Consider the following 16,263-nt stretch of genomic DNA (forward strand, 5'->3'; position numbering starts at 1 on the left):
ACACAACTGCATGCTCAGGAAAGTTTATTCTTGTGGTGGGCTGCAGCCACTGAGGGGAAGAGAGGGAAGGGGCAGGAGCGTAACTAGACCAGAGACGCTTGGGGGAAGAGAGTTGGCAGCTGGGGAAGTGAGATCTGGTGTCTCAGGGAGGGAGAGGACAGGCCCTTGATGCAGCAAAGGCATTGGAAAGTCTGGGACGTTGCCTGATCGTGCCCAAGGAGCCCAGTTCTTTTGCATCCCAGGTGCTGAGCTCCCCCTTCAGGCGCAGGCGAGCGACTCCCCTCAGTAGAGTTCATACTTGCAAATGTAGTTGGTTTGCTTATTACAGGGAATATCGTTCCATTTCTTAAAACCTAGAAGGCAAAACAGAAATCACCAGGGCAGGGGAAGGGCGAGTGGGGCCATTCCTGCCCTTACAGTGACCCCCCCTCATTGCACCCTGCTGAGAGAAGACCCCAGCTCCCGTGCAGGAGGCTGCGAGGAGGAGGAGCATGGACGGCAGGTATAATAGGCCAGAGGAGGATAAGACTCCGCAACCAGCCGTCAACCCGCTGCCTTTAGGAGTCTGGGCCTTGGCCCCACCTGCACTCCCCCCCGAGGCCCCTCTCCGGCTCTTCCCCTTTGGGCCCAGCCTCGCTCCGCCCCTTTCTGCCGCCGCTCCTCCTCTTCTCCCCTGAGGCCTGCCCTTGCTCCACCTTTTCCCGTCCCCACTCCATCTCTTCCCTTCCTCGCCGCGTCGTTCTTCTCCTCCAACCCAAGGAGGAGGAGAGGAAAGGAGCGAGTGGCGACGCTGAGAGGTGGGCGGGCGGGGCCGAGCAGGAAGGGGGCTGAGCGGGACTGGGGCTTGGGGCGGGGCTTGGGATGGAGTGTGGACGGGGCATGGGTGGGGCCTTGGGGAGGAGGCCGAGTGTGAGAAGGCCTTGGGTGGGGGGTTCATGGTCTGGGCACCGGGGAAGCTTCTGAAGCTTGCATCAGCCTCCCCAGGTGCCAGAGCATCGTGCCGCCCCTGACAAAGAGGCTGGAGGTGAAGCCCCATGTGCCTCAGACAGGGACAGGCTCCTTCGTTCCCTGAGGGACGCGTGTCAGCGTAACAGTGGAAGACCCTCTTCTATTGTGTTGGAATGTGTCTGATGAGAGCACGACAGGGCCTCTTGGTGCTAGGTGCTGTGTCCAGGCAGATAATCCCTGCCCTCGAGAGCGCACAGTCTAAATAGACAAGAGGTGGAAGGGGAAACTAAGGCCCAGAGTGGGGAAGTGAGTTGACCAAGGTCACCCAGCAGAGCAGTGGCAGGGCTGGGAATAGAAGCCAGGTCTCCTGAGTCACAGTCCGTACATGTCCACTAGGCCACACTGCTCCTCCACCTGCAACTGCTGTTACCTCCCATTACCCCCCGGCTCCCAACAAAAAGACAGAAAGGAGAACACAGAGCCCTGGCCAGCTGCCAGCTGGGAGACAAGCTCAGGAAGAGGGAAGCCAGCTCGCTCTGTGCTGAACGAGCTGTCCCAACCTCCATCTCCTACACATCTGGGTTTGTATGTGGCCCAGAGGTATCATCTCTCCCCACAGGACAGCACTAAGGATTCAGGTTGATGAATTGCTGTGAATTTCACCCTCATTCCTGTTCGCAGAGCCACACAGCTCCAGGAGCGTTATTCAGAAACGGCTCCCACAACTGTTTTGAAGAAGTTTTCACATCAACTTTTAGCTCTGTGTGTGATTGGTCATGCAGGTCACATGGCATCATTTCTGCTCCATGATTGGATGAGTGACACTTTAAAGTAGGAGACAATGGGGGAAAAAATCCTGCCCAGTGTGAGTTTGTGGGGGAAGGAGCATTCGTACCAACGCTGCTGAACACTCAGACCTGAGAGCATCGGATGGGTGGGTGAGTCTGTGTGTCTAACATGGGCCCTGAAGAATGAGTCTGTGATAAATGAAAGGGTGGGGGTAGCTCCCTTTTATGGACACCCAGCCAGCCAGTTAACTATAAAATCTCTCTTAGTAATTGTTCTCTACTTGCTTTACCTGTAAAGGGTTAAAAAGTCTCACTGCGATGGATAGGTAAAAGGAAGGGAGTGGGCAGCTGGCCAAAAGAGCCAATGGGAAGGCTAGAACTTTTTAAAATTGAGAAAAAACTCCCCTTTTGTCTGTTTGTTATTCCTCTCCTGGAGAGAGGCGGACAGGGCAGAGCGATGCTATAAGAAGCTTGGGGCCAGGTATGAAAAATCCTCAGTATCATACCTAGAAACTGCTCATTTGAACCCCAGATATGTATGTAGATCAGGAATTGTCTAGGAAGATGCAATTAGGTTTATCCCTTTGATTTCTTTATGGCTTGTGGACTCCTCTGTGCTAACCCCGGTGCTTTTTGTTTTGCTTGTAACCTTCAAGCGGGACCTCAAGAAAGCTATTCTTGGTGCTTAATCCTTGTAGTTACTCTTTCCAAATCTAGCAATAGCCTGAGTTTCCAGATTCTTTCTTTCTTTCTTTCTCAATAAAATTTACCTTTTAAAGAACAGAATAGGATTTCTGTGTCTTAAGAGGTTTGTGCACATGTTGTTTAATTAGCTTGTGGCAACAGCTGATTTCCTTCTTTTTCTTTCTCAGCTATCCCCTGGAGGGGGTGTGTGAAAGGGCTTGAGGGTACCCCACAGGAAGGAATTCCCAAGTGTGCCTTCCTGGGTTCTCAAAGGGGGTCTGCACTTGGGTGGTAGTAGCATCTACCAATCCAAGGGCAGAGAAAAGTTGTAACCTTGGAAATAATACAAGCCTGGAGTGGCAAGTATTAATTTTAGAGTCCTTGCAGACGCCCACCTTCTGCACTCAAAGTGCCAGAGTGGGGAATTAGCCTTGACAGAGTTGCTCATGAATTGGCGAGTGAGCTGTTCAGCCAGCTCTCCCTGTTCAGCCAGCTCTCCGTCCTATTGTCAGCCACGGGGACGAGGCCTTCAGCCCCGTTCTTCCCCCCCTACACCACTCCAGCAACACGGACAGCAGGAAGCTGGCTTAATGGCCAGCTGGGGGTTCTCTTGTGTAGGGGAACCCAGCAGAGGGAGCTGCCCTGCCCAGTCCTGGCCTCCCCAAGCCTCTGTGCTCTGGCTGTACAGGTTCCTACTGCCACTATCAGAGCAGCTCTGGGGCTGCTCTAAATTGTCCTGGGGCCAAAATAGCCCCCTGGCTGACTCCAGAATCAGGGTGGCAAAAGCCACAGTGGCACCAACCGAAGAACCCATGTCCTGCCTACGTATCAACTAGTGGGCAATAGCTCTGCTCTGGTCTTTCGCTTCAACTGATCGTCTGGGGCCAAATGTACTGGATGGCCTTCCTCTGACTGGAGCTGAGCCTCAAACTGGGATGCTTGCAGGAGGAGTTACCAGGTGAGATGAGGGGAGAGGGAGTGGCAGTGTGAGTTGAGGGAGAGAGGCAGGGTGACAGGACAGGAGGCCATCTCCACAGAGAGAGCTGGAGTGTGTGGCCAGGGTGTGTGTCTTGGCTTCTTTGTTGGTGCATGTGTGTTTGAACCGTTTTGCTCAGCAGCTCGACACAGTACTCGCCACCATTATCATTGTTTGGTTCCTTGGCTTCCCAAGCATTGTAGCAATACGGGGAGCGATCTGTCCACCTCCAGCTTCTGGTCTGCAGAGACAGGGGAGAAAGGTTGTGGGGTCCCACGGAGAAGAGACTTTGGTGACAAGGCACCATAGAAACACCTAAACCCAATACAGAAGTGCCCTATTCAGGCAGTGGGAGAGAGTCGGGGAAGGGCCGTGGGGCAGTCAGTGGGGAGAGGCCAGCTCAGGGGGAGGGGCCCTGGAGATGCTGATATTAACACTTAGCACATAAACCTCATTTTCTACCTTACAAGCCTGAATTAACTAATTATCTCGTGATGGAGCAGAGTCACTCTGGAGTGTCGGCAAGGCCCGCCAGGGGGCACTGTTGGTTTAAGGTGGGTGATCTCATCCTGCTTAAGCAAAATAAAACGGCATTTGTGATGGAGATGCTGGATGGATCAGGGAATGGGACTCAGCACCAGCACCAGTCTGACCCCAAGTTAAGAGGACTGGCTAGTGCAGTAGAATCAGGGCATGGGACACGGGGCCTTTCACCTCTACGTGTGCTGGCTCTGGCCTGGCCTCAGCTCGTGGGGGGACTAGCTGGCTTTGGGGGTCAGAGAACTAGTTCCAATCCATTGCGAGGCCAGGGGGAGCTGGATGGCTGAGGAGACTAAAGAATGGGATACAGAGCCTCTCACTTCTCTCACTCTGGGTCCAGTCTAGTCCCAGGTCGGGGGATCCAGGGCCTGAGTCTGTGCGTGCTATTTGGGGAGCTTCCTGACCCCAGCGCCTCCCTAGCAGAGGGGAGGGAAAGGAAACAGATGGAGACAACGTTTCAGATGGAGCTTGATAAGTTTACAAAGGGGGTGGCGTGACGGGGTTGCCGGCCATAGCACGGGCTGGACTCAGTGACCCTGGAGGTTCTTTCCAGTCCTATGTTCATAACGGCTCCATCCCACTCTCGGGCCTCCTTCCCAGCCTGTGACTCCTCCCCCTTCGTGCCCCTACCCTAAGGAGCTGGGGGCTCTCCTACAAAGAACCAGGCGAGGACGGGATCCCCAAGCTGAGGGAGCGACCAGCAGTGTCGGGGACAGCGCAGAGGTCAAGGGGGAGCAGAGGCTCAAGTCTTGAGCTGGAAAAAGTGGCTAGAAAACTTGGTCAGAGTGGAGTGGAGACAGGATGCGGGGTGCAGGGGGAGGGCACGGCACATTGCGTGAGCTGGCAGCGGGGAAGGGCGATGGGACAGTAGTTGGAGAGGCAGGTGTGGGTCATAGGTCAGTTTGATGATGGGGGAGACCAGGCCCTGGCTGTATTTAGAAGGGAAAATCCAAAGGGGAGTCGGAGCTTATGGTAGGATGGAGATGGAAAGAGTACAGGAGGACAGGAGTTAAGGGTGAGGTGCAGATGGGAGACCCTGGCAGCCCCTATGAAGGGCTCATAGGTCATTGTCTCTGACAACCTGGGAAGCCTCCAATAGGAGGAGCAGCTGTCAGAGGCAAAGCAGGCTCTGGGCACTCACCTGCCGGTGGTCGTGCAGTCCGATCCAGACGCTATCCTTGGAGTGCGAGTTGCTGATGTAGCTGGCCACCCTGTCCCCTTCTGCCTCAGTGAGAATGGAGGCGAGATGGGCCCCTTTGTGGAGGTACTGACACTGCATCTGTGGCAGGGACATCAGCGAGGCCTGTTACCCCCCTGCAGGAGGACGCAGTTTGGCACTGGTGTGGGGTCCTGCCCCACCAGGCTGCAGCAGGAGCAGGGACGGCTGTGAGGGGAGGGAGCCCCCTCTCAGTGCCTCTTCCCGAGCCCCAGGGCCTGGCACCAGCCACGTCACTTCTGCAGCCTCCCCACCCATCCTCTGCAGGGGTACACACTGGGGTAAATGGTGATGTCACCAAACCCCTTCAGCCCCTGCCCACTAACCCACCCCGTGGATCCCTGAGAAGAGCCTCGTACCTCAGCATCTGACCAGGTCATCTTTTCAAGGAAATACCCATAGCAGTGGCCTTCGTAGAGCAGCCAGTTAGGGAGACAGGACGTGGCCCCTATTCCTGATCCGAGAGAGGAGATGGGACTGGGGGAGAGAATAGTGTGGTGAGAGGCTGTTTCGGAGAAAAGAATGGGAGCAGAGCTGCCAGCTCTCATAGAATCATAGAATATCAGGGTTGGAAGGGACCCCAGAAGGTCATCTAGTCCAACCCCCTGCTCAAAGCAGGACCAATTCCCAGTTAAATCATCCCAGCCAGGGCTTGGTCAAGCCTGACCTTAAAAACCTCTAAGGAAGGAGATTCTACCACCTCCCTAGGTAACGCATTCCAGTGTTTCACCACCCTCTTAGTGAAAAAGTTTTTCCTAATATCCAATCTAAACCTCCCCCACTGCAACTTGAGACCATTACTCCTCGTTCTGTCATCTGCTACCATTGAGAACAGTCTAGAGCCATCCTCTTTGGAACCCCCTTTCAGGTAGTTGAAAGCAGCTATCAAATCCCCCCTCATTCTTCTCTTCTGCAGGCTAAACAATCCCAGCTCCCTCAGCCTCTCCTCATAACTCATGTGTTCCAGTCCCCTAATCATTTTTGTTGCCCTTCGCTGGACTCTCTCCAATTTATCCACATCCTTCTTGAAGCGTGGGGCCCAAAACTGGACACAGTACTCCAGATGAGGCCTCACCAATGTCGAATAGAGGGGAACGATCACGTCCCTCGATCTGCTCGCTATGCCCCTACTTATACATCCCAAAATGCCATTGGCCTTCTTGGCAACAAGGGCACACTGCTGACTCATATCCAGCTTCTTGTCCACTGTCACCCCTAGGTCCTTTTCCGCAGAACTGCTGCCTAGCCATTCGGTCCCTAGTCTGAATCATTCCAGCTTCCCCGGATCTCCAAAAATCCTGTTACTTTCAATGGGGCTGAAGCCATGCAGTGAGGCTGTCCTAGTAAAAATTACCACTGTCTCCTTCCCAAGGGGACAGGGACTGGGCTTGCCTCATGGAAGATGATCTGTGCACGAGCACTGGGGAACCTGACAGGGAGGGGTATTAAGGGGGTTGAGTCAGAGTACACAGGGGATGGTGGGGTAAGGGTGGGAAGCACCGGGTGTCATGGACACTGGTGGGACTGGGAGCAGAGGGGAGGTTGGGGACACTGGAGTATAGTAGAGGCTGAAGGGACACCACAGCCCTGTGGTGATTTGCCAACCTAGTGAGGAGGGCTTTAAACTAGGTTCAAAAGGGATGGGTGACAAAATCCCACATGTGACCTTAACAGAGGCTAAATGTTGGTGGGGGAGGGGAGAAGGAAAATTACAATGGGGTCTTAGGAGCAACAAGAGGGAGAACAGTGCGGGAATCTGCTGTACATCTCAGACGTCTATACACAAATGGAAGGAGTATGGGGAATAAATGGAAGAACTGGAAGTATTAGTATATAAGCTACACTATGACTTAATTGGTATCAAAGTGAGTTGGTGGGATAAATCTCCTGACTGGAATATTGGTAGAGAGAGGCATAGCTAATTCAGGAAGGACAGGCAGAGAAAAAAGGAAGGGGTGTTGTATTAGATATCAAGAATATTAACTTGTTCTGAGGTCCAGAAGGTGAGAAGCAGACCAACTGAAAGTCTCTGGGTAAAGAAAAAAGGGGAAAAAAGAGAGGTGATGTCATGGTAGGGATCTCCTCTAGCCCACCACATCAGGAGGAGGATGGGGTATTTCTAGAACAAATAACGGAAATATCCAAAAGACAAGACCTGGTAGTAATGGGGGGACTTCAACTTCCCAGATATCTACTGGAAAAGTAATATGGCAAAACATAACATTTCAAAACATTCTTAGAATGTATTGGGAATAACTTATTATTTCCAAGAGTGGAGAAATAAAAAGGGGAAAAGCCGCATTAGACTTAATTCTGACCAGCAGGGAGGATTTGGCTGTGAATCTGAAGTTTGAAGATAATTTGGTGAAAGTGACCATGCAATGAAAGATTTTATGATTCTAAGGAAGAGTAGGAATTACAGCAACAGAGTTCTTGCTCCTACTCTTGGAGTTGCTGTAGGAATTACAGCAACAGAATAAACACAATGGACCCTCAAGCCCTTTCATCCCCCCTCCGGGGAAGAGCTGAGAAAGCCACAGCTAATTTCCTTTGTTTTCTATCAGCTAATCAAGCAACATGCACAAACCCCTTAGGACACCAAAAAATCCAATCCTGTTCTTAAAAAAGGTAAATTTTTTAAAAACAAAAAGGAAAAAAATTACATCTGGAACTTAGCTTTTTGCGAGATCTTAAAAGAAACAATTACAAAAATTAAGCACCCAAGGTAGCTTTCTTGGGGGTTCAGCTTAAAGGTTACAAGCTGTCAAGGTTCCTTCCCCACTCTGAACTCTAGGGTACAGATGTGGGGACCTGCATGAAAACCTCCTAAGCTTACTTTCACCAGCTTAGGTTAAAACTTCCCCAAGGTACAAATTAATTTTATCCTTTGCCCCTGGATTTCCACTGCCACCACCAAACTTTAACTGGGTTTACTGGGAAATGTAGTTTGGACACATCTTTCCCCCCAAAATCCTCCCAACCCTTGCACCCCACTTCCTGGGGAAGGTTTGGTAAAAATCCTCACCAATTTGCATAGGTGACCACAGACCCAAACCCTTGGATCTTAGGACAATGAAAAAGCATTCAGTTTGCTTACAAGAAGACCTTTAATAGAAGTAAAGGAATCACCTCTGTAAAATCAGGATGGTAGATACCTTACAGGGTAATTAGATTCAAAACATAGAGAATCCCTCTAGGCAAAACCTTAAGTTACAAAAAAGACACACAGACAGGGATAGTCATTCTATTCAACACAGTTCTTTTTTCAGCCATTTAAAGAAATCATAATCTAACACATACCTAGCTAGATTACTTACTAAAAGTTCTAAGACTCCATTCCTGTTCTGTCCCTGGCAAAAGCAGCATACAAAGAGACCCAGACCCTTTGTTTTTCTCCCTCCTCCCATCTTTTGAAAGTATCTGGTCTCCTCATTGGTCATTTTGGTCAGGTGCCAGCGAGGTTACCTTTAGCTTCTTAACCCTTTACAGGTGAGAGGATTTTTCCTCTGGCCAGGAGGGATTTCAAAGGGGTTTACCCTTCCCTTTATATTTATGACACAAGCAAACAAAAGCATCAGGGGTTAGCAGAGAGGAGATCCACAAGCCAAAATAAAAGAAATAAACCTAATTGTGTCTTCCTAAACATCCCTAATTTACTTACATATTTGGGTTGTTAAAAGGAGTTCTAGATATGATCTGATGGTTTTCATATCTGGTTCAAACTTTACACAGCATTCCTGCTGCCGGTCTCTGCAGCCCCAAAAGCAACAGACAAAGGGAAAGTTTCTTTCCCCATTTTAAAAAGTTCTACCTTCCCATTGGCTCTTTTGGTCAGGTGCTCACTCTTTTTCTTTTACCTGTGGGCTTGTTAACCCTTTACAGGTAAAGCAAGAAGAGAACAGACCAAGAGGGATTTTATCGCTAACGGGCTGGCTGGCTGTCCATCAAAGGGAGCTACTCCCCCCGCCTCTTCATTGGTCACAGCTGTGGTTACAATACTAGGTGCTTGTCCTGTCCTATTTCTATTTCTGCAAGGCCCCATATAATAGCCAAGCATTCCAGTTCACATGGGGAAAATCTGGACTCATGGGGTGTTAATTTGCGGCTTCCATAAGCAACAGGGCGCTGCTTTCCTGCTGCAGTGCTGCACCTGCAGCTGCCAAGCGGTGCAATGCCGGTCACTAAAGAGACGGAGTTGGATCTGGATCTGCTCATGCCGGCGCAGTCATAACTGCTTCCTTTAACTTTCTGAACGCCTCATCATGGTCTGGGCCCCAGGCCCATTGTCGGTTTCTATTTATTAGGGACCACAGGGCTCTGCAAATTTCAGCAAAATTTGGTATAAAATCCTGAACAAATCCCATAGCTCCTAATAACACTCTAACTGAACGCACCTCCACTGCCTTTGGGACGGTACTTATGATTTCCACTCTTTGGTTACTGATAGTACCTAAGTATTCAACTTCTCGTTGTACCAGCTGTGCCTTGTCCCAGGATAATGTAAAGCCTGTTTTCTCCACTATTCCCAGGACCAGCTTAGTTCGATGTTTACACTCCTCCTGGGAAGCGGCTGTTATCAGTATGTCATCCACATAAGAAGTAACCCACGGCTTATCCGAATCAGGGAGTTGAGCCCACACCCTTGTCACGTTGCATGTGCTGTAGCTGGAGCATCGTGGTATCCCATGGGGACACGTCGAAATGTCAGCTGTTTGTTCTGGAACGTACAAGCAAATCGAGACTGACTCTCAGGGGTTAACGGAACGGCAAAGAAACAGTCAGCAATATCCAATACAGAGAAACACTTAGCAGCTGCCGCTGTGCCAGCCGGTATAGCTGGGAGATTACTACGACTGGTGCCATCGGGACTATAGCTGCCTTGATTTTTCTATAATCAATTGTGAGGCGCCACCTTCCGTCCACTTTCCGCACAGGCCAGAGCGGAGAATTGTATGGACTTTGGCACTCCGCCACCACTTCTCGTTCTTTTAAATCCTGTAGCAATTCTTCTACATGCGGAACAGCTTCTGCAGGACAGGGATATTGAGGAACTGGTTTTACAAAGTCTCCTACTATTTCCACTGCTGCTTGTATGCCCCAATTCGGATTTCTTCTCGGCCCACACCACAGGGACCTCCTGTGTCCATTCGTTATCTGGTAACGCCACAGCTGCTATGGCTTTGCAAGCTCCTTTCCTTAATCCTCCTGAAATCACCTGCTCACTCACAATCCTGGTCTCCCTTTTCTACAGCCAACCTCCTGCCAGATCAATCATCCGTTTCTCCTGCTGTACCACATCTGCACCTAAGATGGCATTTTCGGTCATGCTGTTCCAGACCACTGCATCTGTCCAAAACTTACTGTGTCCTATCATCCATGACAGATTTTTTAATAAAATCCCTTTCACTCCTGTGCCCTGAAATCCAAATAAAGGAATAGTCTGTCCTTTCTGCACATCCCCCTGCCCCGATTTCATCAGATTTACCTCCGCTCCTGTATCAATTAATACTAGCATCCATTGTATGTTTCCTCCCGCCCCCACCTGCCCCGCTTCCACCTAAGGTCTAGGTGGGGCTGCAATTTAGCCACTAATGTCCAGTCTTGGGGGCTGGGGTTGCTAAGGGTGAGGCAACGCTACTGAGAGGTGGAGCTACCCTGATGGGAAGCTGCCACGTCCATCTGAGCCAATTCCTGGGTTAACAAGCCGTAAGGGCCTACCAGATCTCCGCACCTGTTCCCACAATCTCAACAGCCTTAGCCCCAGGTTGTGGCACAGGCTGTGACTTGGTCCCTGCCAAATCACTCACAGCATTTAACAAAACCTCTAAAGGCTGTCCATCTAAACAAACCAGATCTGCGCCTTTCTCCTGGAGCAAAGCCCATATTGGTGCTCACACTGATCCTCCACCGGACCCACCCCGTCCTTTGTTGGATCGTCCCACTCCACGTCTCATACCGGCATGATTAGGACCCCTGTAGCCTGCTTGGTGGCTCTAAGAAACCTCGCTGACTGCCTTCCAGGAGCAGCCACTTATTCTGCTTACGACCTTCTCTGCCTCCCGGGCCAGTTAATCAGTCCAACTCCTCTTGAGATCCTATAAACACCTTAATAGGTTCCCTGAAACCATCATATAACAAATCTGTTACCACCCCCGCTGGGCGCCTCCTAGAGGCAATACTTCCCCTCTTGCAAGCACAGAGTCTGAGTGTAGCAAAAGCCTTTTAATAACAGAGAGAAACAATGTGGCATTATGTTGGGGAAACACCCCCAACAGGATTCAGAACACAACCCATGAGCAAAAAACCCACCCCAAGCAAATTGGGCCATGTCCTTTCCCTTTGGTTCTGGAGTCCAGCAACCCCAAATCACCCAAAGTCCCAAAAGTCCAACAACCAAAAAGTCTCTGCCCCTGTTCAGTGCAGCCCCAGAGTTTGAAAGTTTATCTGCAGAGTTTTACCTCCCCACCTGGGTGGAGATGGAGGGAGGTTAAGGGGCACCTTACATGGTCCAAAGATGATCGCTCCACCAGCTGTCCCACAAATCACTCAGCTCTGCCAGCCGCCCCCATGAGCTGCTCCAGGCATCCCACAAACTGCTCCACTCCACCAGCCGCTCTGCTCTGCCAGCTGTCCCCAAACTGCTCCGCACTATTTCTTCAGGCTCCCCCGCTACTTAACACAACACTCAGGGATTTCAGCTCTTAGTCAGTTCAGCTCTTTTGGGATTTCAGCTTGTAGTAGAGGAGCTTCAATGCTGGTGCACCATTGGCCCAAAGTGAATTCAGCTCAGCAGCCTGTAACTAGACTCCTAACGGAATCAAAATTAGCTCTGATATTCCACAGTGAAGAAAGTGCAATTAGAATGTAAGGCCCCCACCAGGGGACTCATACCACCAGGTATCAATACCTATCCCCAGCCATTTTCCATTCACTAGGAATTGGAATCCATGACCCTTGCCTAGCGAGTGCTGCTTAGGTGATGGTGAGTCCCTCCATCATAACAAAAGGCCACGTACAGTTCCACTGTCCTTGATTCACATAATCAGGATAATAACAGTTTATTCCTGCCCCAATAACAGAGAAACTAGGGCTCCTACAGCAGCCAAAGTGACCATCTAGGTGGGGTGGGAGTGTCTATGCAAAATGAGATCAGGCCCTGAAGTTCTTTTCCACAACCCACCATGACTCGCCACCAGATGTCAGGGTAGAGCTCATCCTGACTCTGCTCACATCGGTATATCAATGTTATGGTAGGTGGGCTGACTTGCTGCTTCACTCCCATACTTTTTGCCAGGTCATAATAACACCCCCTCCCTTTTGCCCTTCTTTTCCTCTTTCATATATTCATGTGGAGGTGGTAGGGCACTTGGCTTTACATATTCCTCCTCCTTGTCTTGCGCTTTTCCCCTCTGCCACTCCGTCACAGCATTTTCCCTATCCTCCTCGTCCCAGCGATTATGTTCAAAAGCCATGCTGCACATAGTTTTCCTAGCCACCAAAGCAGATTCCATCTTATTAATCACTTCAATGCATTTCTTATGATGCTCTTTTCCAGGTGGCTTTGTAGCCTGTTTAGTTTGTGCATCCATATCACATGCCAATTCCTGACAAATCTGAGTGAAAGTGGCCATCTGCTGGATGTTAGTTACATTTTGTGTCAGAGCAGTTTGCAGGTCTCTTTTCATCCCCTCATTTTGCAATCTCAGTTTCTCCAGCTCCTATTGCAAACTTTCCTTCTCCTGTTTCCAAATCTCCCGCTACTTGTTCACAGCCTGATACATAATCCACACAGCAGCTGTCAAGGTTCCCTCCCCACTCTGACAAATAATTAACAGCAGGACAACACCCTCAGGAACCCCCTCTAAGAACTGCTCCATTTGCATTAGGAGAGACAGATCTTCCAGAGATTTAACGCTTGCTCCTGATATCCAGACATCCCAATTTTTCACTATGTGGTTGGCGTGCCGGAAAAATGCCACGTCTGGTTTCCACGTTAGGGCTCTGAACCACTGACAGGCATGCTCAGGTGTTAGCTCCATTCTAATTCTGGCCTTTTTAAAAAAGGTTTGTAGCTGTTCTTGTGTTCCTTGGCATTTCAGCTGCCACCTCTGTTAGGGTCCACTGAGCTGAGGTATCAGCTCCACCATATACTGGTGTGGAGAGATGCTGTACCCAAGTCAGGCCCTTTTGAAATTTTCTAAGAAGGCCTCTGTATCATTGCCTAGTTTGTAGGTGGGGAAGTTTTTGGAATGGGGAGCGGTACCTGGAGAAGGATTGTTAGGGTTGTCTGGTAGACCCAGCTTACCCTTTCCAGAGCTAAGCGCTTCCGCTCTAACTCCGTCTCCAAGCATTTTGCCTGCATTTCCGCCTCCAAGCGTTTCACCTCTTTTTCCTCTCCTCTGCTTCCAACTCCAAGCATTTTAAATCCATTTGTCTATCATGTTCTTTCTGTTTTTGGTCATCCTTCAATCTGGCTAATTCCCATTTTTTCTGGACCTCACTTTCCATCATCCCAGCCTTCCTGCGCTTAGCCTAGCCTAACCCGAGAGCTAGTGTCAAGGTTCCTTCCCCACTCTGAACTCTAGGGTACAGATGTGGGGACCTGCATGAAAACCTCCTAAGCTTACTTTTACCAGCTTAGGTTAAAACTTCCCCAAGGTACAAATTATTTTACCCCTTGCCCTTGGATTTCCACTGCCACCACCAAACTTTATCTGGGTTCCTGAAAAAATGTAATTTGGACACGTCTTTCCCCCCAAAATCCTCCTAACCCTTGCATCCCACTTCCTGGGGAAGGTTTGGTAAAAATCCTCACCAATTTGCATAGGTGACCACAGACCCAAACACCTGGATCTTAGAACAATGAAAAAGCATTCAGTTTTCTTACAAGAAGACTTTTAATAGAAGTAGAAAAGGAATCACCTCTGTAAAATCAGGATGGTAGATACCTTACAGGGTAATTAGATTCAAAACATAGAGAATCCCTCTAGCAAAACCTTAAGTTACAAAAAAGACACACAGACAGGAATATTCATTCTATTCAGCACAGCTATTTTCTCAGCCATTTAAAGAAATCATAATCTAACACATACCTAGCTAGATTACTTACTAAGTTCTAAGGCTCCATTCCTGTTCTGTCCCCGGAAAAAGCATCACACAGACAGACCCAGACCCTTTGTTTCTCTCCCTCCTCCCAGCTTTTGAAAGTATCTTGTCCCCTCATTGGTCATTTTGGTCAGGTGCCAGCGAGGTTACCTTTAGCTTCTTAACCCTTTACAGGTGAGAGGATTTTTCCTCTGGCCAGGAGGGATTTTAAAGGGATTTACCTTTCCCTTTATATTTATGACAGCTAGAAAGAAAGAAAAAAAAAACAGCTTGTGAATTCCCTTGCTGTAACTTAACTACTCTGCCCTCAAGCAAAGAAAAAAAAAACTCCAGCTGCTCTCAACTAAAAAAAAAAAAAAAAAAACCTAAAAAATTGTCCTTTTAAAAAAAACCAAAAACACTCTCCTTGGTTTTCAAGTAGCGAAAAGAAAAAATGTGTCCTTTTAAAATCCTGAGGTCTGTGCTTCTGGTTCAAAATGATCCCACCGTGCTGCCACCATGTCAGGGTTCCCTCCTCACTCTGAACTCTGGGGTACAGCTGTGGGGACCCCCTAAGCTTATTTTTACCAGCTGAGTCTAAAAACTTCCCCAAGGCACGAATCCTTTCCTTGTCCTTGGACGGTATTTGCTGCCGCCACAAAGTGATTTAGACAAAAATTCAGGAAAAGGCTCACTTGGAGTCCCTTGTTCCCCAAAATATTCCCCCAAGCCCTTTCACCCCCTTTCCTGGGGAGGCTTGAAAATAATGTGAGTACTGACCAGACCCTTTGTCCCTAGGATGCTGAAAATCAAACAGGTTCTTAAAGGAAGAACTTTATTTAAAGAAAAAAGTAAAAGAATCACACCTGCAAAATCAGGATGGAAGGTAACTTTACAGGGTAATAAAAAGATTTAAACACAGAGGATTCCCCTCTAGGCTCAGCTTCAAAGTTACAAAAAGCAGGAATAAAACTCCCTCTTAGCATAGGGAAAATTGACAAGCAAAAACAAAAGATAATCTAACGCATTTCCTTGTCTTTACTTACAACTTCTGTAATTTTAGATGTATGTTTTCAGGAGATGTTTTTCCTGCTTGATCTCTCTCTCTGTCCAGAGAGGGAACAACAAAGAGAGCACAAACAAAATCTCTCTTTCCCCCACCCAGATTTGAAAGTATCTTCTTTCTTTATTGGTCCTTTTGGTCAGGTGCCAACCACGTTATTTGAGCTTCTTAACCCCTTCAGGTAAAGTGATTCTGTACCTCTGGCCAGGAGGGATTTTATGTTACTGCATACATAAAGGTTGTTACCCTTCCCTTTATATTTATGAAAGGGGGGAATCGACACCATTGTTTTGAAACTGGAGTCTCTGCAGGAAATATTGGAGATGGGCACTCCCTGCGTTTTATCCAGTAACAGCAATCACAATGCTTGGCACTTGCATATCATACATTTCAGATGGGGATGACAAACGTTAGTGAACTCATTACATGATGGATGACAAAGACCTCTTTGGCCACTGGATCCATCCCCCATCCCGGGAACAGAACTGTCACCATTTACATCCAAGATATTCCAGCAAATGTACTCAAGGCTGTATGTTTGTAGAGGGAGAGCTGCAACATCCCATGACCTAGAGGTCGCTGGACAAATCCTTCTTATACTAATGTGTACCTAAGCAGGTATTTATACAGCCAGTGTCACCACAGGACCAGAGTGCCTCTGGGCACACACTAAGGGAAGAATCTCTCTCTCTAGTATCCATCACCATGGTACTTAGGCACCTACAGTTACCATTCCAATGGCCATGGCAATAACCTTTGACTCCTGATGGTCCAGGAGTTCAAAGCCAGCCTGTACAACCAGAATCCCTCGTGGTGGCACTTTTGGGCTTTGTCTATCCAGAGAGCCCTGATCTACCATGGACCTCACAACATACCAGCTAACGCACCAGCCCTGATTCCCCATGCAAAGTCCACTCTTAGTTTGCTGTTGATTCAATCCAGACACTTTCTGCCCCAGCCTGCT

The 16,263-nt window shown here is 49.0% G+C and overlaps 1 protein-coding gene across 2 annotated transcripts; it reads right to left on the reverse strand.

Moving 5' to 3' along the window:
* Positions 1–200: 200 nt before the first annotated feature.
* On the reverse strand, positions 201–8,934 carry LOC140905519 (regenerating islet-derived protein 4). Of its 2 annotated transcripts, none has more exons than XM_073328983.1 (5): positions 8,814–8,934; positions 5,512–5,629; positions 5,078–5,215; positions 3,559–3,637; positions 201–353 (listed from the first exon to the last, which is right to left on the reverse strand). In XM_073328983.1, exons 2-5 carry the CDS (start codon positions 5,530–5,532, stop codon positions 283–285), a joined length of 309 nt encoding a protein of 102 aa, XP_073185084.1. In that variant the 5' UTR covers positions 5,533–5,629; positions 8,814–8,934; the 3' UTR covers positions 201–282. The 2 variants fall into 2 exon arrangements, with proteins under 2 accessions (XP_073185084.1, XP_073185083.1); XM_073328982.1 differs by having other exon boundaries at positions 3,556–3,637.
* Between the last annotated feature and the right edge of the window lie 7,329 nt (positions 8,935–16,263).

Source organism: Lepidochelys kempii, chromosome 1, assembly GCF_965140285.1.
Source record: "Lepidochelys kempii isolate rLepKem1 chromosome 1, rLepKem1.hap1, whole genome shotgun sequence".
Lineage (NCBI taxonomy): Eukaryota > Metazoa > Chordata > Testudines > Cheloniidae > Lepidochelys > Lepidochelys kempii.